The sequence below is a fragment of the Falco naumanni genome, chromosome Z, assembly GCF_017639655.2.
Source record: "Falco naumanni isolate bFalNau1 chromosome Z, bFalNau1.pat, whole genome shotgun sequence".
Lineage (NCBI taxonomy): Eukaryota > Metazoa > Chordata > Aves > Falconiformes > Falconidae > Falco > Falco naumanni.
Genome location: NC_054080.1, coordinates 75,509,500 through 75,532,260, shown reverse-complemented (window position 1 = coordinate 75,532,260; position 22,761 = coordinate 75,509,500). Strand labels below are relative to the sequence as shown.

At 58.9% G+C, this 22,761-nt stretch overlaps 1 protein-coding gene across 1 annotated transcript; it reads left to right on the top strand.

Annotated features, from left to right (window-relative positions):
• Window positions 1-361: 361 nt before the first annotated feature.
• On the top strand, window positions 362-16,562 carry DNAJB5 (DnaJ heat shock protein family (Hsp40) member B5). The gene is made up of 4 exons (XM_040580765.1): window positions 362-432; window positions 6,712-6,956; window positions 9,656-10,254; window positions 14,602-16,562. The coding sequence occupies exons 2-4, from the start codon at window positions 6,746-6,748 to the stop codon at window positions 14,833-14,835; spliced, it is 1,044 nt and encodes a 347-aa protein (XP_040436699.1). The 5' UTR covers window positions 362-432; window positions 6,712-6,745; the 3' UTR covers window positions 14,836-16,562.
• The last annotated feature ends 6,199 nt before the right edge of the window (window positions 16,563-22,761 follow it).

The following is a 22,761-nucleotide window of genomic DNA, read 5'->3' as shown; positions in this document are numbered from 1 at the left end:
TGTAGAGGCCTCCGGCCCTCGCACGGCCGCGGCCCCCCTGAGGCCCCGCGGCCGAGGGCGAACGGTTTGACGCGGGGCGCGCCGGTGACATCAGAGCCTTCTAGAAGATTCCCCTAGGGATCCCGCCGCTACAAACGCGCGCCTGACCAATGAGAGCGCCTCGAGGGGGCGGTGCCGACTTGAACTGACCAATGGGAGGCGGATACATGGAGGAGGGGCGAGGCGGGCGGGTGGTGGCGAGGCCTCGCCACGGCTCACCGGCCTCGCCCCGCCTCCCCCTCAGGAACAGCCAATGAGCTCGGTGCAGCGCGGCGACGGACAACCTCCCGGCCCAACGGGGCGGGGCGCGCGCGGGCGGGACTCCCCTGACGTGGCGGCCGGGGGGCGGGGGGCGGCTCAGCGAGCGCGCGGCGTCCCGGGACAGCGCGAGCGGTGAGTGCCGGGGGCGGTGGCGGCCCTGCCCCACCGAGCCGCCCCACCGCGCCGCCCCACAGACCCCCGCGGTGCCGGCACCGGCGTCCCGGTGGGGCCGGGGACGCGGCTTCTCCGCCCCCTGCGGTGACAGCGAGTCCCAACGGGGCTAGGGGTGTAAGGCCCCCCGCCCCGTGGGGGTGACAGGGTGTCGCTGGGGTGGGTCAGTGCCCCCGCCCCGTGGGGTGACAGGGTGGGGCTGGGGGGGGGTCAGTCCCCCCGTCCCGTGGGCTGACAGGGTGTTGCTGGGGAGGGGTCAGCCCCCCTGCCCCGTGAGGTGACAGGGTGGCCCTGTGGGGCTGGGAGTGTCAGTGCCCCCATCCCGTGGGGTGACAGGGTGTTGCTGGGGGTGTCAGTGGCCCCGCCCCATGGGGTGACAGGGCGCCCCTTTGGGGCTGGCAGGATCAGCCCCTCTGGCTATGGGGTGACAGGGTGCCCCTGTGAGGCTGGGAAGGGGACATCAGCCCCTCTCCCCCTTCATGGGTGGGGAGCAGAGGCTAGCCTGTAGCCCCATTGCCCCCAGGGGGTGGCAGGGTGTCTCTACGGGGCTGAAGGCAGGGGAGGAAGGGGTTGGCGCCTCTGCCCCCATGGGGTGACAAGGTTTCCTGGTGGGAATGTGGGTCAGGGTTGACTGCTCTGCCTTCCCTAGTAACAGCTGTCACGGTGGGTCTGAAGGGGGTGGGAGGAAGGGGTTAAACCCATGAGCACACACCCCCACACACCCCCACAGGGCTGCTGTACAGCCCTGTGGGGCTGCAGAGGGTGGTAAGGTGAGGGTTAACCCCTCTCTCCCCTCTGGCATTGGAGGGAGTAATGTGCCCCACTGGAGCTGTGTGGTGTGGCCGGGAAGGGATTAACACCCCCCCACCCCACCCCCGTTGGGGGCACCTGTGTATCCCAGTGGGGCTGTTGAGGAAGTGGGTAACCTCCCCCCTCCAGGTTACAGGAAAGGGGTCGGAGGGGCCAGCAAAGAAGGGGTTAACCCGTGTCCCCTGTCGAGGTGACAGTGTCCCTCAGGAGAGCTGGAGGTGGGGAGGAAAGGGTTAACCCCCTTGGGGCAGACAGTGGGACCCAGTGAGGCTGCAGCAGAGGCCAGCATCTCCCCGGGTCCCTGCACTGGAGGGATGAACCCCTTCACATGGAGGTGACAGCTCCACACAGAGCCACTAAATGGGGCACCCCTAAATGGGGCACTGCCTGCGGGGGTCTTAACTCTGTCCCCACACAGGTCCTAGCCCCCCGTCGGGGCTGGTCAGGGAGCACAGAGGGGTTGCAGTGAGGGTGTTTTACCTAGGGGACCCTATATGGGGAGGCAGCAAGGGGGTCTTGACCCTGTCCCCACACCGCTGTGAGTGCCCTAGTGGGGCTGGAAAGAGGGGACCCTACCTGGGGAGGCAGCGAGGGGGGCTTGACCCTGTCTGCACCCCGGGGCCAGTACCTGATGGGGCTGGAAACGGGGGACCCTGTCTGGGGGGATGACAGTGGGGCTTGACCCCGTCCCCATGCAGGAGGCAGCCCAGCGTGGGCACGGAAACGGGGGACCCGATGTGGGGAGACATTGAGGGGTTCTTGACCTGTCCCCACGCAGGAGGCAGCAGCCACCGGTGCTGGCAGTGGGGGCTGTGCTGGCAGAGGCAGCAAGGGGAGGGTTAACCCTGTCCCCACGCAGGTGCCGGCACCCCAGTGGGGCTGTCGGTGGGGAGGGGGAGGCGGGCGGTGCGTGTGGGGGCTCAGGGAGGGGATGATTCATTGCGGGTAGTCATGACATTGCTGCCTGGTTGCCTGCGGCTGCCAGCCAGCACGAGCACGGGTGGCTCTGCCTGCCCCGTCGTACTGAGATCCCCTCCGGCTCCCTGAGCAAACCCGGGATCCGCTGCCATGCCGGCCATCCTGCTCTTCTGGAGCCGCGCCGAGAGGTACGCACCCACCCTGGCATCCCGGCTCACCGCGCTCGGTGCCTGGCAAAGCCACGGGACCCCCAGCCCCTGGGGATGCTGCGGGCTGTCGCCTGCCCGGCATTTCGCTCGCCAAGGGTGGGATGCAGGAGCCGCCGGGTGATGTCCCGGTACGGCTGACTAATTTCGTTGTGCGGCATCCAGAGGGGATGCTCGCTGTGGCCCGTGAGTGACGGTGACGGACCGGGGGGACGTGGTGGCATTGGATTTGCTTGGTGCACCTGAAGGTGACTTCTCAGAAGTAGGTTTTGTGCCGACGGGCTCGGAGAAGGCACCCGTCCCAGTGCCCCGCTGCGGCAGGGGGACTTCCAGTCGCTGGGTGGGACCGTGGCCGTCGGACCCTTTCCGCTAGGGGGACCGGGACCCGTGCCCGGTGGTGGGATACAGGGACCCCCATGCATCTGAAGGGAATTTGCTGGGGAGGTGCAAATTGGTAAATGTGACTTTTTTGCTCCACATCACCGCTGCCCTACTTTTCTCCCTCCCCGATTCGCCTGGCGGGTGCACAGCCCTGGGCGTCAGCAGAGTCGTTTCTGGGGACACCGGGGGCTCCTGGCTGCGCTCCCTGCTCCTCGGCGGGGGCTGCGCGGGGGACGTGACGGTAGCGGGGCGGCTGGGCGCCTTGCGGCAGCGGGGAGGGAGGATGCCGGAGCTGACGGCAGGAGTGTCTTAATCGGGCGGCTTAGTGAGAAAGCGTCAAGAAACCAATTAAAAGGAAAATTACGGCGTGGCGAGCAACTCCATTGAAGGGTCCCCCTGTGCGCGGCTGGGAAGCGCACAAAGGACGGCAGCTCCCCGGCAGCTCCCTGCCAGTGCCGCGTGGACACCTCCTCACCTGTCACTGACACCGTTTCGGAGCCGTCCTGGGAGCAGGGGTCAGAGCCAACCGTGGGCATCAGGCTGGCGAGGAGCTCCCTTTTCGGTGCAGTGGAGGAGCTGGAGGGGAAGGCTTGCCACCGAAGCATCCCTTGGCGGAGGCAGCATCCCCGGCACGAGCCGGCACCTTCCTCTCTGCCGTCCTCCCGCCACCCTCCAGTGACTCCCAGCCGAGCACAGGGCACCTGCCAGCGCCTGAGGACAACCGTGATGTTTAAAGTAAAACTAGAGCCTTTAAAAATGACGGCATGGACTCTGAATGTGTTCGTAAAGTTTCGGTAAGTGGGTTTCCGCCTCTCGACCTCGTGTCCTCATTAAACCGTCAGTGCCCATCCCCAGTGTCCTGCGGTGACCTTGAACCCTGAGATGGAAAAAAAAATCTCAGTGCCGCTTCTGGGGTCGGTTTGTTCCCTTAGATGACTGCCGAGCAGAGGGATTATGTCAAATGATTGCTATTCAGCTGGTGCTCTCATCCAGCGGTTGCACGGGCTGATGTCATGTGCGGGGCTAGAACAAAGATTTAATTATTTTTATTTTTTTTTTTTTGATGTGGTTGTGAGAACAGAATGGAGGCTGGGCTGGCTTGGCGGTGCCACGGGATGCTTGTGGTTTTTCTCCAAGGCCAGGTGGCCGTGGCTTGTCCAAAGGCATCTGATTTGGGAGGGTGATACAGGAATGGCTTTGCCTGCCTGAAACCCAACCTGCGGTGCCTTCCCCCCCCCATCGACTCCCGAGGGGGTTAAATAGGAAGGCAGGAGAGGATGACTGAGCAGAAGGGGGAGAGCGGTGGCAAGGCACAGCTGATCCCCGGGAGGTGGGAGGGAAGAAGGGAGGCTTTGCGGGGACAGAGTCGTGTTTTACCATCATCGCACATGTGAGTGTCGCCTCCGGAGCGTGCCTTAACCCACCAGGTCACCCGCCAGCAGCTGGTCCTCACCTGCACGGTAAACTGCGGTGCAGGGATGCGTTTCGGTGCAGCTCTTCCCCCCTCCTTGAGCTCAGCTGGGCAAAGGGATCCCCAGCTGGGAGAGCATCCCCAGTGGGCATCCTCACCCCAGCCAAAGACCCCTCGGTGGGCATGGCCAGATATCTTGTGGGGGGCGACAGTGTTTTGCTGGGTACAGGATGTGTTTTTGTGGGAAGCACTGTGGGGTTTCAGCTTGGCAGGGGGGTCCAGTGGTGCTGTCAGATTGGGCTGTGCAGGGTTGGAGCCGGGGGCTGTGGTCTTTAGGGGGTGATGACTGAAGGTTTACCACCTCCACATCTTTCGAGCTGGGGTGTGGTGGGGTTGTTTTGAGTGCTGCCTGGCTTGCCCTCGCTGCAGGAGGGTTGACATTTTCCAGACAGGGGCCAAATCCTGGTCCAGGTCCTGATGCTGGTCACAGGGAGCCCCTGCCCAGCATCAGAGGCTGCTGTGGGGAGGGGAGGTGTTGGGGTGACAGCAGGGGCAGTTGGCAGGTTACCTCTCACTCCCCCACACCTGTTGCTCACCCCAGGGTCTCCTGCAGCTCTCGAGCCCCACAGGGAGGGCAGATGGGGAGGCAGAAGTGGGCAGGGGGCAGAGCATCCCCCAGCGCCTTGCGTGGGCTGGGTGCTGCCAGTGGCTCAGTGTGCGGGAGCTGGAGCTGGCACGGAAACAATGCTGGCATCCAGGAGCTGCCGTGGGAAATGCTGTCGGATGCTCTTTATGCCCCCAGAGACCTTCTCCCATCCCTTTTGTGCCACCCCAGGCTGCCACATGCATCCGCAAGTGCCTCTGTCTCCCCTTGCTGTGTCCTTTGGAGGCCTGTACCCCGGTGCCTTAGCCCTGCTCCCCACCTACAGCAGAGTACCTGCTCCATGGCTGGGGCAAAAAAGAGCAGAAGGTGGTGGTCTGGATCGAGGTGGCCAAGTATGGGGCCAATTTCCAAGCCCCTGTAGCAGCTACACAGCTATAGAGGGGGTATCGCCCCAGGCATGACCCAAGGCAAGCCTTGGATGCTTGGGGTGGATTCGGGGGGCTCAGCGCAGTGCCGCGGGCATGTACCTCAGGGCAGAGCAGCCACCCTCATCTGAGCTGCTGTGGCTGGGTGGTGGTTCTGGGATCTCCACTGGGAGCTTATGGATAGAGTAAGGGTGGGGGAGGACACCTGGTAACTTGTATGATGGTGAAGGCAAGGGCCAAGGCTCACACCCTGTGCAGAAATCTGTTTGCTGGAGCTGCACGATGGGCTGGGGCTGCCTAGGGGTGTGTGGAGCAAGGATGGGGTGAAAGATGGACCCTAGCAGGGAGCAGGACGTGAGCAGGAGCGCTTACCAGGCAGCAGTGGGTCTGCTGGGGCAATGCCAGGAGGAGGGCAGGGAGAGCAGCAAGCACAGAGCTGCACTGTGTGAGGCGGGGGACCGCAGGCCAGGCTGGGGGGGGGGGGTGGGGGCTTTGCTGTAGGATAACAAAAGGTTGGGAAGCAGCGGGAAGCATTCCTGGAAGTGTGGGACTTGCTCAGCCTCTGCCTGGAGGAACTGCCGTCCCGTGCAGCTCCCTGGGCCTCTGTGACTCCAGCGGCACGTCGGGAGGGGGGATGATCTGCAGCTGCCGGGTTTTCCATGCCTTAGTATAGGCATGGCCCTGGCCTTGGCCCCTGCGCCATGGAGGGCGTGAGCCCTGGGCTGCTGGCTTACTGCACGCTGCAGCTGAAGGCTCTCGGGGAGTGCAAGTCAGGCTAGAAAGTGGTGGGTTTTTTTTAAAACAAAAAAATAAAAAAGCCCTCCCACCATCACAAGATGTTTCTGTCTAACGGCTTCGTTCTCTCTTCGCTAAATACAAATTATGGCTCTGACAGCCGGAGGCGCTTATCTCCAGCTGAATGCCAATTGCTTTTAGGAACAAAACGTTTGAAGTTCCTTTAAGGTGAAGGCAGCAGCAAGGTCCCTGCTGCCGCTTTCAGCCTCCAAAAACCTGCTGTCACGGCCCCGACTGGGGTCCCAGGTTCCCAGCTGGGAGGGCACAGGGACACACACACACACACACACACACACACAGATGCCGGTGGCTACATTTAGACATAGCTCAGCCCTCCTGGCTCAGCAGCCAGGGGGATGGAACGGGGACACGGTCCTGGCCTGACGTTAGCAGTGGCGTGGCCCCTATAATAACGCCGTGCCCTGGCTCAGGCTTTCGCTCTCTCCGTCAGGCTCAGAGATGCATCTCCCCGTCCCCGCTGTGGGGCTCGGCGGGGTAAAACGGGAGCCAGGCCACATCCTGGCACCAGGGCTCTGACCTCCGGTGGGAAGTGTGGACTTGAGCCGTCTGTGGTGCTGCTGGCCTGTGGGACACAGGGAGCAGCGGCTCCGTGATAAGTGTGTGCCGGTCCTGTCCCCAGCTGCCCCAGTACAGTATTCACCTTACGAAGAGCTGTCTTTCTGCTTTCAGGAATAAGTACTCGGCTCCCGGCAGCATCGCCGTCATGGGAAAGGACTATTACAAGATTCTGGGTATCCAGACCGGTGCCAACGAGGATGAAATCAAGAAAGCCTATCGGAAAATGGCCCTGAAATATCACCCTGATAAGAATAAAGACCCCAACGCCGAGGAGAAGTTCAAGGAGATCGCAGAGGCTTACGACATCCTGAGCGACCCCAAGAAACGAGCTGTTTATGACCAGTATGGGGAGGAAGGTAAGGGCATGTGCACTGCCCACTCAGAGGCAGGGGTGCTGGGTCCAGATCAGGTTTTGTAGGTGAGGGAGCATTTTCACACAGCGGTGTCCCTGTGGTTCATGACTGCCCCTAAAACAGGGCTGGTGGCCACAGAACTGGGGAGAGCGAAGTCTCCGCAGGTGCCAGAAATCACCTCTCATCCTGCTTTACCCCAGGCTGTTCCACTTTTCTAACCTGCCACCCTGCTTCCTGGGGTGGCTGGGCTCTCTGTGCGCTCTGCCCCAAAACCCCAGCAAGCCAGCTGAGATGATGGAAATAGAAGGAGCTCACCTCCCGGGTCATAGCTGGGGTAATTAATTTAATTGACCTAAACATCCCAGCAGAGTAGTACTGCTTTTGCCCACATTCCCCCCGCATTTGGGCACTGGTCCCACTGTCCTCCCCAGTACAGGCTGACCTGCAGGATTCAAAGCTTTTCCCAATTTAAGTAATAGGTCTTTGTTTTGAAACCAAGCGGCTGCTGTTGTCTGGTGGTTGGGACGGAGGAGGAGGAGAGCTCTGCACCGCAGGCAGCCTTATTAGTCGAAGATGGAAGAGCGCAACCCCATTTGAGGAGAGCACCGAATAGCATCTGCATTAATCAGCCCAGGACCTGGGTGCTTAAAAGAGCAGGAGGTCTGGCAGGAGCAGGGTGGCAGAGGCAGCCCCTCTCACGGGGCCAGCAGGCAGGTGCATCCCCTAACGAGCCACCAGCAGCATTAACCAGCGGCGGGTGGGTTAATTCATGACCCACTAGTTATGTCAGGGCTGTGATGGATACACCGGGCACAGTGATTTGCCACCCTGTAAAATGAGAAGAGACTGCCTCAAGTGGGAAACCAGCCTTTCTCCAAGGCAGTGCCGAAATCGGACCCGCTTGGCTGGCGCTATGGGATTAAAGGTGAAACCTCCTGGCTGTACAGCCTGTTAGTGATGGGGGCTCTCCAGGGATCTGGCAAAGTCCCCATCGCCCGAGTGTAGTCAACTGGCTTGCAGATACGTGATTAATAGAAGGCCAGTTTGTTATTTAACTTGAAATGTAAATAAAATATGTAAATGTCGAGAATGAAAACCAAGAAAGAATGTGGAAAAGAGAGGACGTCACAACTAGGAGAAGGCATAGATGCCAAAATGTGTCTAGCTGGGACATAACAAGATAAGATGTAAGAGAACCAAACGGTTAACGAGACCACACAGAAAATTACTTGAACTATGTGTGGACTGTCCTGAGTAAGGAGCTAAAAGATCCACCCTCGAGCACAGAAAGCCCTTACTGCCAAAGCCTGCTCCCCACAGAACATGCAGTGAGGAAAAAAGAACACTGTACCTTTAAGTGGAGACAAGGCTCATAAGAACCCTTGAGTGTGACTAAACCTAATTGTAAACAATTGTTCAAAGTGTATAAAGTGTTTTACTATGCATTGAGAGGAGAGCTAGTTCTTGTGGATTTCCACCTAGCTCCCCACTTTGCACAAACGAGAGTAAAAAGAGAGAAACAGCTCAGCCTGTTGTGTGAGTTGATGCTGCACACCGGCTAGGGACCCGCATACTGCTTACAGGGCAGCATGAAAGCATCTGAAGTACGAGCAAATTGAGGAGGGAGGGAAGAGCATCCTCCTCCTTGCTTCATCGACTTCAGACCAGTCATGGTCCATGGCCCCACACACCTTTCGTTTCCCTTCTGATGCCATTTTTTGGAGCAACGTGACTTGGGGATCAGCATTTTGAGGAGCTTCTGGGTCCCACGTGCTGCAGTGGGCAAGCTGCCCCCAGCCCACCCAGAATATTCACTTAATCAGAAAAGACCCCCAAACTTGCCCTACTGCTGGGGGTGGGGTGGGCGGGGTGGGGGTGGGGCTGGCAGGAGTAAAGTGTCAGAAATAGCCCTCCACTGTCACCACATGCCCTGAAAATAGCCCTTGAGCTAGGCTGCACTTAACCCTTTCTGCCCCTCCTGGTCAGAAATAGCCTTGCAGAGCATGTGTGACCTCTCGGGGGGGGCACTTGTCATGTGCCTTGGCTGCTTGGGACTTCGGGGGAGTTGCAGTGATGTAAGGCTCAGCCTGGGACCTGGCAGGGGAGCTTCCCAGGGGAATGGTTGCCAAAAGATCCAAACCTTGAGCTTACCTGGCATTTTATACAGTCTGTATGCAAGGAGCTGTGTGCTGACCTGGAGTTCTGCTGACTTCCACCCGCTCTGCCACCCAAAGCCACCGTCAGTCGCTGAGCTCAAAGCCTGTTCTCACCTGCAGGACAGGATGCTCCTGGACTACAGCCGTCGGTACAGCCCAAGAGATGGCTATTTTGGCAGAAGGGAGCCTGCCCACGAGCAAAAATAGAGATGGGCTGGTCAGGAAGCGTTTTAAATTAAAAGGCCATGAATTGGGTGGAGAGAACCAAGGACGCACTTCAGTAGGGATAGCAGGGACAAAACCTGACAGGATCTTTAGCTTGCTGGGTGTAGGGGCAGAACTGTATGTCGTGGCTTGAGGTGATGCCTTCCTGGCCCAAGCTTTTCGCAGGTGACTGGGCTGGAGGGAATGACCTGCACCCCTAGGAGATGCTGGACGTGCTGCCTGGAGCCAGCAGAGACCACGCTCCCACCTGAGAAATGCAATCCTAGCACGGCATCTGCTGGCAGGGAACATTCATGTCTCATCTTCCCCCTTCTGTTACAGGTCTCAAAACTGGAGGTGGCTCTTCAGGTGGCTCAGGGAACACTTTCCACTACACCTACCATGGAGACCCCCATGCCACCTTCGCATCCTTCTTTGGGGGCTCCAACCCTTTTGACGTCTTCTTTGCTAGCAGCCGCTCTCGGATGTTCAATGGCTTTGACCAGGAAGACATGGATATCGATGATGATGATGACCCTTTCAGTGCCTTCAGCCGTTTTGGCTTCAACGGCATTAACGGGGTTCACCGGCGGCACCAAGAGTCCCTGCACACGCGGAGGAAGGTCCAAGACCCACCTGTCATCCACGAGCTCAAGGTGTCCCTGGAAGAGATCTACCATGGCTCCACCAAGAGGATGAAGATCACGCGCAGAAGGCTCAACGCTGATGGCCGGACCATGCGGACTGAGGACAAGATCCTAAATATTGTCATCAAACGAGGTTGGAAGGAGGGAACTAAAATCACATTCCCCAAAGAAGGAGATGCCACCCCAGACAACATCCCTGCCGACATCGTCTTCATCCTCAAGGACAAGCCTCACGCGCACTTCAAGAGGGATGGAACAAACGTGGTCTATGCAGCAAACATCAGTCTTAAAGAGGTGGGTATGGGTGGGAAGTCCCACAGGGTGAGAGGTGGCGCTGGGTCGTGGCACATGGGGCCAAGATGGGAGTCAGTCTTCTCCTGTGTCAATGAGGAAGGACCAGGTAGGTTGCGAGAGACACGAGCAAAGAATTCTGCAGAGAGGAGCTGTAGAGGCCAACTCATGCTTGGTTTTGGAGGTGCTCAGCCTCTGTGCTGGGTGTAGGACACAGGTGCTGCGGTCCCTGCTGAATGCACCTTGCTTCTTGAGCCAATACAGGTGGTATTTATCGCTTTTCCCCTTTCCCCATATGTCCTGTCCTTCTATTTCAGCATAGGGTATTCACACGTGGAGGAGAGCCCAGATCCTCTGTAAGAACAAAGGAAAACCCAAGCTGGCTGGCATAAGTCTGGTCCCTGATTGTTCTTGTAGCTGAGCCCGCTGTGGCTTAGTTGCTGTCCGTGATAGCACTGAGTGCCTCTCCCCACGGACAGAGGGAAGGGTCACACAGAGGAAGGTGGTACTTTGCCCTCCCTGAGCAATGCTTTAGCTCTTTTCCCCAGTTCAGCCTTTCCTAGATGAAGAACCAAATAAATGAAATACTCAGGTAGTGAGCAAAACCCAGCGCATCCAGGCTGCCAGCCATGGGGGTCTCAGTGGGTCTGCGTGCCTCAGAGCTAGCAAGCTGCATTGAGGTGGGAGAGGAAGGGCAGATTAACCTAGTACAGGATCTGCCATTCACTGCTGCTGCTACATAACTACCTTTTAATAAATCCCAGCTGGCAACTGCATTTAACATTGACTTTTTTGGCAGCTGCCATTTACTGTTCCTTTCAGACGGTAGATGCTGTCTGTCTTCTTAATGAGCTGTTGGGTTTTCTTTTTTTTCCTGAAGATGGATTTATGTTCCCAGATGCATATAATAGAAATAAGATCAATGGGCCAGTCCTGAGGTAGGGAAACGTGAGCTCAACAGTGTGCCAGCAAGTTGGGAGAACTTTACGATGGCTCTGCATCCCAGCTGGGGCTGTGTCCAGGTGTACTGGGGCCAAGAAGCAGCCATGTGGGTCTGATGGGGCTGGGTGCTCCTGGAGCAAACTCTGCTCCAGTTAACCTGCAGAGTCAGGGCTTGAATTCCCTTTGTAGTGCAAAGTGCAGTGCAGAGGTTTGTTCCTTCGGTGGCTAGCTCCCCTGGCATCTCCAGAAATACTTGGGAGAGACTGCCTTATTTATGGAGCCATGCATGCCATATCTCAGATGTTTCCTTCTGTGCATTCCCCTGTCTGTAAAATTAACCCCAAGCTGGTTGTACTGATGTCCAGACCATGTTAGCCCAGGTTCATGCACTGCTGAGGCTGCAGGGACTCTTGCTTGGAATTGCCTTTTGAGTAGCAAATGCAGGAACCTGCTCCCGTTCCACGTGCTGTTGCACCGGTGGTGCTGGTGCTGGTGCTGGGCATCTGTGATCTCCGTGACCAATGTGTGCATGCTGGTGTTTGGTTTGCACGATGCAGTCACAAAGTGGAAAATTGCTGGTCTGAGCAAACTCCTTGTCTCTTTGAGCTGGAATTTCTGGGCTCTGTCCTTCCCCACTGCAAACCCAATGTGCTGGGCATCCTCAGGGAGCTGCTGGCCTGGCTGCCGTCCCCAGTCTGCTGCTTGCTAGGGCAGGGTGATACTCCGCTGCTTTTAACTTCCATGAGAAGTACCTTAAGCACTCCAGAGCATGAACAGATGCCGGGAGCTCCCCAGTTCCATGTGCCACCACCTCAGTATGGGGTGGAGTACAGCCTCTTCATCACTTGAGATTATGGCCATAGCCTCGGGCACTCTTCTTGCATCCTTCCTCCTTGTAAGTCTGCCTTTTTGAGCCTCATCTTTAGTCTCTTCCACTGCCGTGGCAGCAGCACAGCACAGTGCCAGCAGGCAGAGCTGGCAGGCAGGCAGTGCTGTGACCCCACTTATGGCCACGCTGGAGACCCCTCACCAGCAGCCTGCCGTGAGGAGCAAACCTCCTGTTGCTCAGGCTGGGGGCACTCAGGAGAGCATCCTCCTCCTCCTCCTTCCCACAGAGCCCTCTGGAGAGCAACCCAGGGAGGTAATGCCCTCCCAGACCTCAGTTCCCAGCCCTGCTGGGTGCCACATACCCCACGCTGGAGCAGTGCGGGTTGGTTGCCTCTTGGCTGCTGCAGAAGCCAGAGGCGTATGTAGGCTTCACCAGGGACTCGTGGGCTGCGGGGAAGTGTCCCTTCCTAAAACTACAGGCACATGTGGCAGTGGGAGGCTGAAGCAGGGAGGAGCGACACCACTCTGCAGGCAGCTGCCTCTCCTGGGAGGCAGATCTTGAGGCAGCACTGCCGACAAGGGCTTGTGCCTGCCTGGCTGCCTGCCTACCGCCTGTCACCTGCTTTGCATCCTTTACCTGGTGTCACCTTCCTCCAAGCATTTGTGTCAGTGCCTGGCTGAGGTGTGACTGGTGGCGATGTCCCTCCCAGCAGCTTTGCTGCAAGCAGAGGAGGACCTGATGCTGACCTAGATAAAGCTCTGCTCTCGCAGCACGGGTGCTCAGCTCTCAAACCCAGGGTGATTTCATCTCTAGGGATAAACCGAGCCTCTTTCTAGGATGCAGGGCAGCTCCCGTGGTTACTGGTGTTTCTTCAGCAACCAGTTTCCCAAATGCCAGTGAGATTGAGCAAGAAGAATGAAAAACAGGGACATACGGTGGAGGAGTGATCGCTTTGAATTCTTAGATCTTGGCTCTAGGAAGGAAACATTAAGATCCCATCTGCCTTTGCTGTTACCACCCGCTCCTGCTCGCATCCCTCCGCTTGCCCCGTTCACATGTTCCCACAGGGAGTTCATGTTCTCCTTCCCATTTTGTGGCTGTAGATGTCCTTTCCGTGGCACACATGGACCTGTGCGGCCCTCCACAGTGCCTGGCAATGGACACCAGTGAGCAGGAGTGCTCTGGCCTCCTTGGGTGAGCGTGGGACAGAAAGGCATTGGTGGGGGAGATGGTCCTTTGATTCCCCCTGCAACCTGCTGGAGATTCAGCCAAGCACCTGCTGCTTACACGGAGCTGGCAATGGACATTGTCCTGCAGCCAGGAAACCTCATCCCTGGAGGGCACCCTTTCCAGGACACTCCATGCAGATGAGTTACACAAGGAGATGGCCCCATCTCTCCTGTTCTCCACTCACCAGAGCCCCCTGGCTGGCTCTGGCACAGGTCCATCCCTCTGCAATCGCCCTGGTGCAAAGCCCTGGCTCAGCCGCAGAAGCCGCAGCCAGTGGCCCTGGGCCAGTGGCCAACACAAGAAGAGATGTTTCTCCTGGGGCCCGCTGCTGCTCTGCCACTGGATGCAGATCATCCCCCCACCTACCCCAGAAGCAGCAATTGCATCCTCCTCCCCTCCCTTTGCAGGGTGTTTTGGGACTGCTGGGACCCCCCCAACCCGATCGGAGCTTGGAGGGGTGAGCTTGCTCCAGCCTCCCACCTGGAAGCTCAAGGCTGTGCCCCCAGCAATCTCCCCCACCTCTTCCAGAAGCATTGCTCCACAGTCCTCTCCCTCAGCCCTTGCCGAAAGCCTGGAGATGATCCTGCCCACATGTACACCAGAACTGTCTGAGTTATTTAAGGACACAAGGATTTTCTTGCTGCATTCCCACGTCACATGGCTCACTAATGCAGGCTGGCTTGTGGCTGCCGCGGCACCCACCACCCTGGCTGCTCCTGGGGGCTGGGGTACAGCAAGGCACCCACAAAACTGGCTCTTGGCTTTGCAGTGGGGGCTGGCAACAGCGACTAGCCCCTCTGGGACCCCAGCTTCTAGGAAAACTTGATGCCGTGCTGAGGCCATGCTGCAGTCCCACACCAGCATAACCTTTTGGGGGCTGTTGGGGGGGACAGGACGCAGGCTGTGCTATAGATAACCCCCAGCTCTGGGCAGAGCTGCTGGGCTCCAGAGGGGAACAGCTGATGAGTTGTGGTGGCATCCAATGATCTCAGCTTGGTTTTCGGCTGCCCAAGGCTAGGCAGTGAGGACGAGAAGGGCCTAAATTTAGTCTGTCCTGTTGCTGTGAGTGGCTGGGCACTTGCTGGTGGTGCCTCCTGGGGGCCAGGAGGTGGGGAGGGGGGGTCCTTCCTCCCGTGGACTGGGGCTGGGGTACCCCTCTCCTGCACTGCGCAAGCAGCCCCAGTTCTTGGTGGTTAGACTGGGCTGGTACCAGACGAGGGCTGGGCTTCATCCAGATGGAGCTGGGCGGTTTGATAGGAGGAGCAGCCAGTGGTGGGTTGGGATGTGGCTGTTGGGGTGATTCGGAGTGTCGGCTCTGTCTGAGGCTGTGTCCCCTCTTCTCCCCGCAGGCTTTGTGCGGCTGCACCGTGAACATTCCCACCATCGATGGGAGGGTGATCCCGCTTCCCTGCAACGACATCATCAAGCCGGGGACAGTGAAGAGACTGCGCGGGGAGGGGCTGCCCTTCCCCAAGGCCCCCAGCCAGCGAGGAGACTTGATTGTGGAGTTCAAAATCCGCTTCCCAGACAGAATAGCTCCCCAGACGAGACAGATCCTCAAGCAGCACCTCCCGTGCTCTTAGAGCCCAGGGACTCTCCTCCAAGCAGCAATACTCCAAACGCACGTGCTGCAGCACCTAGCCCACACAGGACAGAGGTGCCACAGCACTTTCAAATGAAAAAAAAAAAAAAAAAAAAAAAAACAACAAAACAAAACAACACACCCTCACAGTGCTTCCCTTCCCCCAAAAACCCACCCAACCCCCATCCATCCCTCCCCATCCATCCCTTCTGGCCTGTTTTCTACTCCAGCAGCAGGGAGGCTCCTGTCTGTCATGGTTCTCCTAGCTGCCAGACTTTTTATTTTTTCCCCAGAGGTCCAGCTTCCCAACCTCCCACAAGCGAGTGGCACGGGCCCTTTGCCCAGGGAGGTATGTCACATTGTGGTTTTTTTACGTCACCTGCTTTTCAGGCCACTTTTCCCACGAGAGGCCGGACTTGTCAGGGTCTGGCGCAGTGTAAATAGGACTCTGCAGGATCTGGCGTCCCCACTGTTAGTTTTTTCTCTTCCCCTCTTTGATACTTGCTGCTGTTCGGGGGTCCCGGCTGCACCGCGGTGCCAATTGCTCCTGCCCGCGGTGACCGCCCCCCCCTGTAGCTGGACTGTTTCTCACCTAAGACCATGGCACTGAGTCCGACCGTGGTCTGCTCTCCTGTGCCAAGCCTACAACCGAGCCTCGGCTGTGCCAAATTATGGAGCACATGGGGATGATCCTGTCCAGCCTCCTGCCCCTGCCTGGGGCTGCCCCTGGTGCCTGTGGGCAGCACATGCCTGTACCCGCTGCCCACAGAGCCCCGGCTAGCAGGAGGAGGGGGGGAAAGCCCGGGGTAGAGCTTTCTTGTTCAGATGTGTTGAGTTTGCATTGCTGCTTTTTTTTTAAGTACATATATATAGAGCTCATTAGATAAACTCCGTAAGGGTTTTTCTCTGCCTGTTTTGGGGTTCCTGATGTGGTGCGCTCTGACTTTGTGGGAGGGGGTGGTTCAGCAGTATGAACTTCAGACCGCCGGGAGGGGTGGTGTAGTCTGGGTGAAAAAGCAGAGCCAGGTGTGAGCAGAGCTGTGGTTTTCAGTAGCGTTTGAGGTCAACCTTAGGCATTTTATTAAGAGAAAGGCTCATGTATATATTTTTCTACAGGGACGATTCATTCAAGAGTATTTCTGGGTTTCAGAGTAGAGATGGGAGGCGCATGAGGCAATCTGCTTGGTGGCTTTATTTTCAAATGCTGTATTTTTTTAAAACTTGGATTTCCATCAGGAGAATTTTTATATTTCTTAGCTTTCTCGGCCCACTCTGCGCCGTGTCGATTTTTTTCCCTGGGAAGGGGCTCCTACGGAGCAGGAGGCGTTTGACCTGGTTGTGTACGGCTCCTCTTCCACCACAGTACTGCCAAGAGAAACCATGCCAAAATATTCCACCACCACCCCGAGGAATTAGTTTTTTTAAAGAAAAGTCACTGACTTGAAATGGGGATCCTTTGGGGTGGGGGGCTGAGTGCATGGTGTCCATAGGGGCTGGGTGTATAGCTGTACAGTGTATCATACAGGGCGAGGAGACCCATTAGGTGCTGCTTAATTCATCGCCTGGTTTGGCTGGTAAGGGAACACTGCCAGTTCCCTCCACTGATCCCTGTGGAGTTCAACGTAGAGAAACCCGGTGGACACCGCAAGCGAGAAGACAGGCTAGCGCGCAGATGCAAGCTGCTTTGTTTTTCTCGGTTTCAATGAGACCTGAATGTTTTATAGTAGGGCTTTTTGTAATTTTATTCTTTTTTTTTTTTTCTTTTTTCTTTTTTTTTCTTTTTTTTTTTTTGTTATGTGATTATTGAAAGAAATAAAGTATTTTAAAAATATACTTCTTCAGGATCTATAGTGATGGGAGATGCTGGGCTGTGTTCACGCAGGCAGCAGGGATGGGGCTGCACGCTGGGGTCACCCCCACCGGCGGGCTTAGCAGGGTGCCTGGGACCTTTAAGGCCAGTGAGGAAGGGGGTTAGCCAGCCTGGTGCCCAGGGAGCTTGAGGCTGGTAGGGAGGGGAAGAAGAGTTCTGTTTGTCTGCGTGGTGCGCAGGACCTTCAGGGGCTGATGATGAAGGGAAGGAATACCTGACCTGCCCGGCCACAGAAGATGGCTTAATTGTGCTAACTACATTGCCAGGGACCGAGAGCAGAGGGAACCGGTCAGGAGCTCTGTGTCCCCTTGTGGCTCCCAGGGCACGGCTGACACAGATGGTGGGGTGCTGCCACTGGGGACGGGTTGGTAAAGCCGACTGCTTGCTGGCTGCTGGGGATGGGGCTGGAGAGACGCCAGTGCCTGGCTCTTCTTCAGAGGGGCCCTAGGGCAGGGCGAGAGACAGTGGCACCAGTGGCACCCAGGGTAAGACCTTCTGACTCCCCAGGATGCTTCCCCTAAGCTCCGGGCAGGATCAGCACACCAGGATGGGCAGCGAGAGCAAAACCCATGGGCGTTACGCCTTGGGAGGGGACAGTGCGGAGGCTATGAAATCCTGAACGGGGGACATGGCTCGCTAACCCTCCTAGCCAGCACCTCAGGGCCATGAAATCATCCCACAAAGACCTAACTGTCAAGTCCACACAGCAGACAGGTCTGGGGGCAGGTAACAGCCCGGGCAGGCTGTGGGAGAGCCAGCACAGCCCCTCCGCCCTGGGCACGGGGGCTGACGGTACTGCTGGGAGGCACTGAGCGGGGAACGGCAGTGGGCAGGGGAGGCCTCGCGGACACGAGCACCCACGAGGAAGGAAGGCAAAGTGGGGATGTCAAAACAAGACATAGCACCAACGGAGGGATGACGGCGGTGGCCCCAGACTCCCAAGACCCAACAGTACACGGTGGGGAGGGGTCCTGCTGTAACATCTGCCAGCTCTGTCACTCCTCTGCGATGAATCCCAGCAGGTCCCGTGGACTTGGGAACCTGCAGCTGATGCAGCTGGTCCCTGACAATTTCTGTGTCCACACAAATAGAAAGTCATGCTCCTGCGCCCGTGCTCCTCTGGCTCAGGGCACCGGACAGCCTGCCACCCATATTGTTAAAAAACAGGTCCAAGAAAGCATTGAGTCTGTTGCTTTTTCTTCATCCTTAATGTCACGTGTCCATTGCCAAGAAGTAGCCCTCCAGTGTTTGCATAGAGACTTCCTTTTGCTATGAACATTCTTCAAAAGCCCTTCTTGCTGTCACACACGTCCCTGGCCAGTTTCAGCTCCCGGTGAGCTTTCGTGTCTTCTCCCTGCCGATGCGAGCCACGGCTCTGTCGTCTTCTGGCAAAGCCTCACCTGGCTTCCAGAGACCATCCAATTCCTTTTCCCTCTGGAGCTGTGCCAGGAGCTCCCCATGCAGCCCGGCCAGCCACCTGCCCTGCTCGCCTGATGTCTGACACGGGAATTGCCCGCTCCTGAGCTTCTCCAGGGTGCTCCTCTGAAACACAGCAGCACTTACCAGATCCTGAGCCCTCAGCACAACATGCCCAGGACACTGCCAAGTGCCTCCCTGAGCAGCGACACTTTTTTTGCTCTCTCCAAACCCAGGGCAGCAGCTCTGCTCTCCCTTTTGGCTCATTCCACTGACCATTTTAAACTCCACCATCTCATGGTCACTGTGGCCAAGACCGTCCCACCTCCCGTGAGTCCTCCTCCATTCACAACGAGCAAGCCTGGGAGGGCAACCTTTCTTAGCCGGCTCCCCAAGACTTGTGGCAAGAAGTTCTCACCTCCTACAAACTTCTGGAATTTTCCAGACCTGCCCGGCACAGCAGCAGCAAGCTATTGCCAGCCAGTACCTGGCAAGTAGAAAGCCGCCAGAAGGACAAGGGATACCCATCCAGGGATTTCCCCTCGCTGCCTTTGCAATAACTCCTCCGCTCTGGCATGGCGCTGGGCCCCGGGGAGCAGGCACCGACTGCCGCCCCATCTGACTTGTTTCCCATCGCCCTCATCCTCACCCAGAGGCTCTCAGCCACAGCACGGGTGACCGTAAGGGCTGTACCCTCAAACCTCTGCCTCACAGCAGGTGCAACGCCCCCAGCTCGCCTGCCCTGCCCACCCCTCCGCAACAGCCTCTACTCTCCAGCCCAGCACTGCAGGCGGGGACCTGTTCCACCAAGGATGTTGCTGCTCATCCCAAGGATGTCCCAGCTCTGCCAATGGACCAAGGCTTCCAGCCAGAGGCACCTGCACCCACAGCCCCCGAGAGTTGCCCTGTAGGCACTCCAGGACACCCCAGACCCCCTGAGCCCTCTGCCTCCCAGGAGGAGCTGGGGAGGTTCTGGGGGGGGGGCAGGGCGGAACACTGGCAGCCCCAACATTCCATCCTGGGAGACACCAGAGAGTCATTAGCAGCCAATGGGCAGGACTGCCACCACTGCGGCTGGCCACCCCATCGCCCTGGCTGCTTTCCACTTCTGATGCCCAAAACCTTCTGCCCCAAGGTAGGGACCAACCCGACCCCTGCAGCCCTGGGGACACGCTGGGAGGCGAGTGCAGAGGTGGCCGCCGGCCGCGGCTCCGGTCTCTCTTTCAGCCTCAGCCAACCTGTGCCAGCTGGCCGGGCAGGAGGAGCCGCCGTTCCCCGCAGCCTGGGCGCCCCGCACCCCCCAGGCACACCGGCAGGTATGGCACCCCTGGCTGCTCTGGCACCCCGGTGTCCCATACGGCACCCGTGGCCCCTCGGCGCTCCCAGCGCCCCCACCACACCCGCTGCCCCAGCACTCTTCACAGGGGGGGTGGGGGGGGTGGGGGGTGGTGGTGGTGCAGCAAGGCTGGACCAGCATTCCTGCCCTCACCTGCCTGACACGTGCCCAGAAAAGCCCCTTCCCAGAGATTTTCCCAAGGCTCCTCCCCACGCTGCAGCCCCCTCCCGCTGGCACAGCAGCTCAGCCCGTGCGGGCACCCCCCACGTGCCTGGCGCAGAGCTGGGGCAAGTTGGTGATGGGGGCCGGCTCGGCGCGTGCCCCTGGAGGCTCCCCCAGCCCAGCATGGCTCCCACTCACCCACGCAGGGCTGCAGAGGGCTCCAGGAGGCTGCTGCTGCGACCCCCACATCTTCCAGCTCCAGTGGGCCACCACCACCCGGCCTCTGCCGGCCACTGCCACGCTCAACCACAGCAAGGCTTTCTGCCGGGTGCTGCCCTGCGGGGCCACGGTGGCTGTGGGGTCCCCCAGGGCCAACCGCAACACCTCGCACCCTCCAAAAAGCAGCGGAGAGCCCTGGCCCCACCACCCCGCTGCTGCCCCAACGCCCACCCGCAGCTACCAGCACATCCAGGGGCAGCCTGCAGGGACCAACATTTGGGGCACGGCCACCCCTGCGGGGGCACCCCCGGGCAGCAACATGCCCCCAGGCAGTGATGTCGCCCCCAGCCCCTATGCTGCCCCCCACAACCAAGGCACTGGGGATGCAGAAGGTGACCACGATGCATCTCAGGAGGTCCTGCTCAAAGAGGCCCTAGGGCTCTTCGGTTGTTTCCTGGACACAGATGGGGTCAGCTGTGACAGTGCCAGCAGTGTCCTCATGCCTGGGGACCCTGCTGGCACTGAGAGAGAGGGGACAGCGGTGGCCCTGGCCCCAGACCTTGATGTGTATGAGGACCTTTTCCTTGAATTCTTCCATTGCTCCCTGGACACATCCAGTCCAAACAGTGCCAGCAGCATCTCCATGCCTGGGGATGCTGGTGGTACCTGCAGAGAGGAAAGAGCCCCAGTCTCCCCAGTTCTCACCACCTCTGAGGAGGCTTTTCTTGAAGAGATTGGAAGGCTCTTTCCTTGCTCCCCAGACACGGTGCGGGGTAACCAGGACAGTCACAGCCACATGCCCCCCAGCTCCTGTGCTGTCCCCCACAAGGAAGCCCTCAGCGACCCACCAGGGGATCTCCATCTGCCCAGGAAGGTGTCTCTTGAAGAGTCACTGAGGTTCTTTGATCGTGCCCTGGAGACGTTGGGGGGCAGCCAGGAGGCTCCCAGCAGCATCCCCATGCCCAAGGACCCTGGGGACCCCAGCCCAGCCATCCCCTACTGGGACTGTGACTCGCTTGTGCTGCCCGAGGAGCTCCTCAATGGTGACTGCAGCGTCCCCAACATCGCTGACGCCATCCTGAGCTCAGATGAATTCGACATCAGCTGGATGGAGCCCCAACAGCTGCTGGGGGGATGTGGGCATGGAGCTGCCACCACCCCAGCCTGCCATGCCAGAGCAGCAGCCCAAGAGACAGTGCAAGAGCCCCCTGCTGCGGCCACCCAGGAGGCGCAGGGCGCTGGCAGCCGGCACCGGGGTGGCAGGGGGGGACTGGAGCCAGAGCAGCCCCGGGACAAGGACATGGGGGCGGCAGGGCAGGGGGCGCGCACACACCACAGCAAGGGCTGCAAGGCCTTTGTCACCAACACCACCAGCGTCCCCTCCAGCGGGGACAGGGCTCGGTGTGAAGCTTAAACTTTGGGTCAGCCCTGCAGCTGGTGTTCTGGGCTGTACCTTTTCTTGCGCTTGCCTCCCTCTTGCCAGCAGAACTCTCTGTGGCCCCGAGAGCTGCAGGTACTGGCAGTGCCGCTGCTGCAGGGCACAGGGGCTTTGGGGCAAGAACGATGCTCGGGGTGGGCCAGCATGCGAGGTGAGGTGCTGAGCAGCAGCAGCACCAGGAGCTGCGGCGTGCTGTGTTGGACTGCACCTGACTGAACTCCAGAGCGGGTCCCAGTGCCCTAGCGGCCTCCCTGGGGCTGCCCTAAGGAAGGGGCTCAGCCCCCGAGCCCGGGCACTGGGGACTGCCCTGGTGGGGACCTCACCCCACACCTCCTGCAGCCAGAAACAGAGAGGTGAGGCTGCTTCCTGAAGGTGCCCTTAGCTCGGCTGGGCAATGGGCAACTCTGGGAGAGCCAGTTCAGGACACTTTGTGGCCGGAGCAGGAGATTCTTGCTTTTCCCTCGATTCCCTCCTTGCTGGTCTTGTGGCTGCCCAGGGTGCCAGCAGGCGAGGGGAGGGGGGTCCCTGGCTGGCCTGCAGCTCCCTCCCTCGCCAGTCCTGGGGTGGTCTGTGGGTTTTCTTGGATGTCTGTTGCAACGGAGGGAAGACACAGTCACTCAATATGAGTGATCAGCAGACTTCGTTTATTGTCCCTTACAGTCACCTTTTATGCCTTGTTATTATTAGCCCATACATATTACAAAAGTTAAGCTCATTATTGGTCAGTTGCCTAAATACCAAGCCCGTCCCTAGTTTCTCTTCTGTAGTTATCTGTTCCCACCTGCAACATTCTTTTCCCACCGAAACCTTCCTGTTATTGTGTAACAAGAACAGCCAAGGACAGTGTATTTTTGCTTTACTTCAGATAAGCTGAGAGCGATGTGCATTTCTGTCCAGCCAGCCGGACTATGTCTGTGTGACCCTTTTCAGCTAGCCAGTTACCCACAGATGTCTATCAGTAAGGAACGTCCATTGGGCAGGGGCTACTTGTGGAGGAGGAATGCCTGTGGCAGGGGGATGCCCTTGGGGCAGGGCAGCCATAGGGACATGATTCACAGAGCCAGGGCTGCCCCTGTGGAGGGGTACCCTTGGGCCCAGCGGTGGGCATTGCAGCAGGGTGGGCACTGCAGTGGGGTGGGCACTGCAGCGGGGTGGGCAATACAGCAGGGTGGGCATTGCAGCGGGAGTGAGCACTGCAGTGGGGTGGGCACTGCAGCGGGGTGGGCAATGCAGCAGGGTGGGCACTGCATCAATGGTGGGCACTTCAGCAGGTGTGGGCACTGCAGCAGGAGTGAGCACTGCAGCAGGGTGGGCAATGCATCAGGGTGGGCAATGCAGCAGGGTGGGCACTGCAGCAGGGTGGGCACTGCAGCAGGAGTGAGCACTGCAGCGGGATGGGCACTGCAGCAGGGGGGCACTGCATCGGGGGGGGCACTGCAGTAGGGGGGGGGCACTGCAGCAGGAGTGAGCACTGCAGCAGGGTGGG

Bases quoted from the DNA above. Each gene is read 5' to 3' on its own strand.
- DNAJB5 (XM_040580765.1), top strand. From the start codon at position 6,746: ATGGGAAAGGACTATTACAAGATTCTGGGTATCCAGACCGGTGCCAAC. The intron at 6,957-9,655 runs GTAAGGGCATGT...CTTCTGTTACAG, and splicing joins TGACCAGTATGGGGAGGAAG to GTCTCAAAACTGGAGGTGGC. The intron at 10,255-14,601 runs GTGGGTATGGGT...TTCTCCCCGCAG, and splicing joins CAAACATCAGTCTTAAAGAG to GCTTTGTGCGGCTGCACCGT.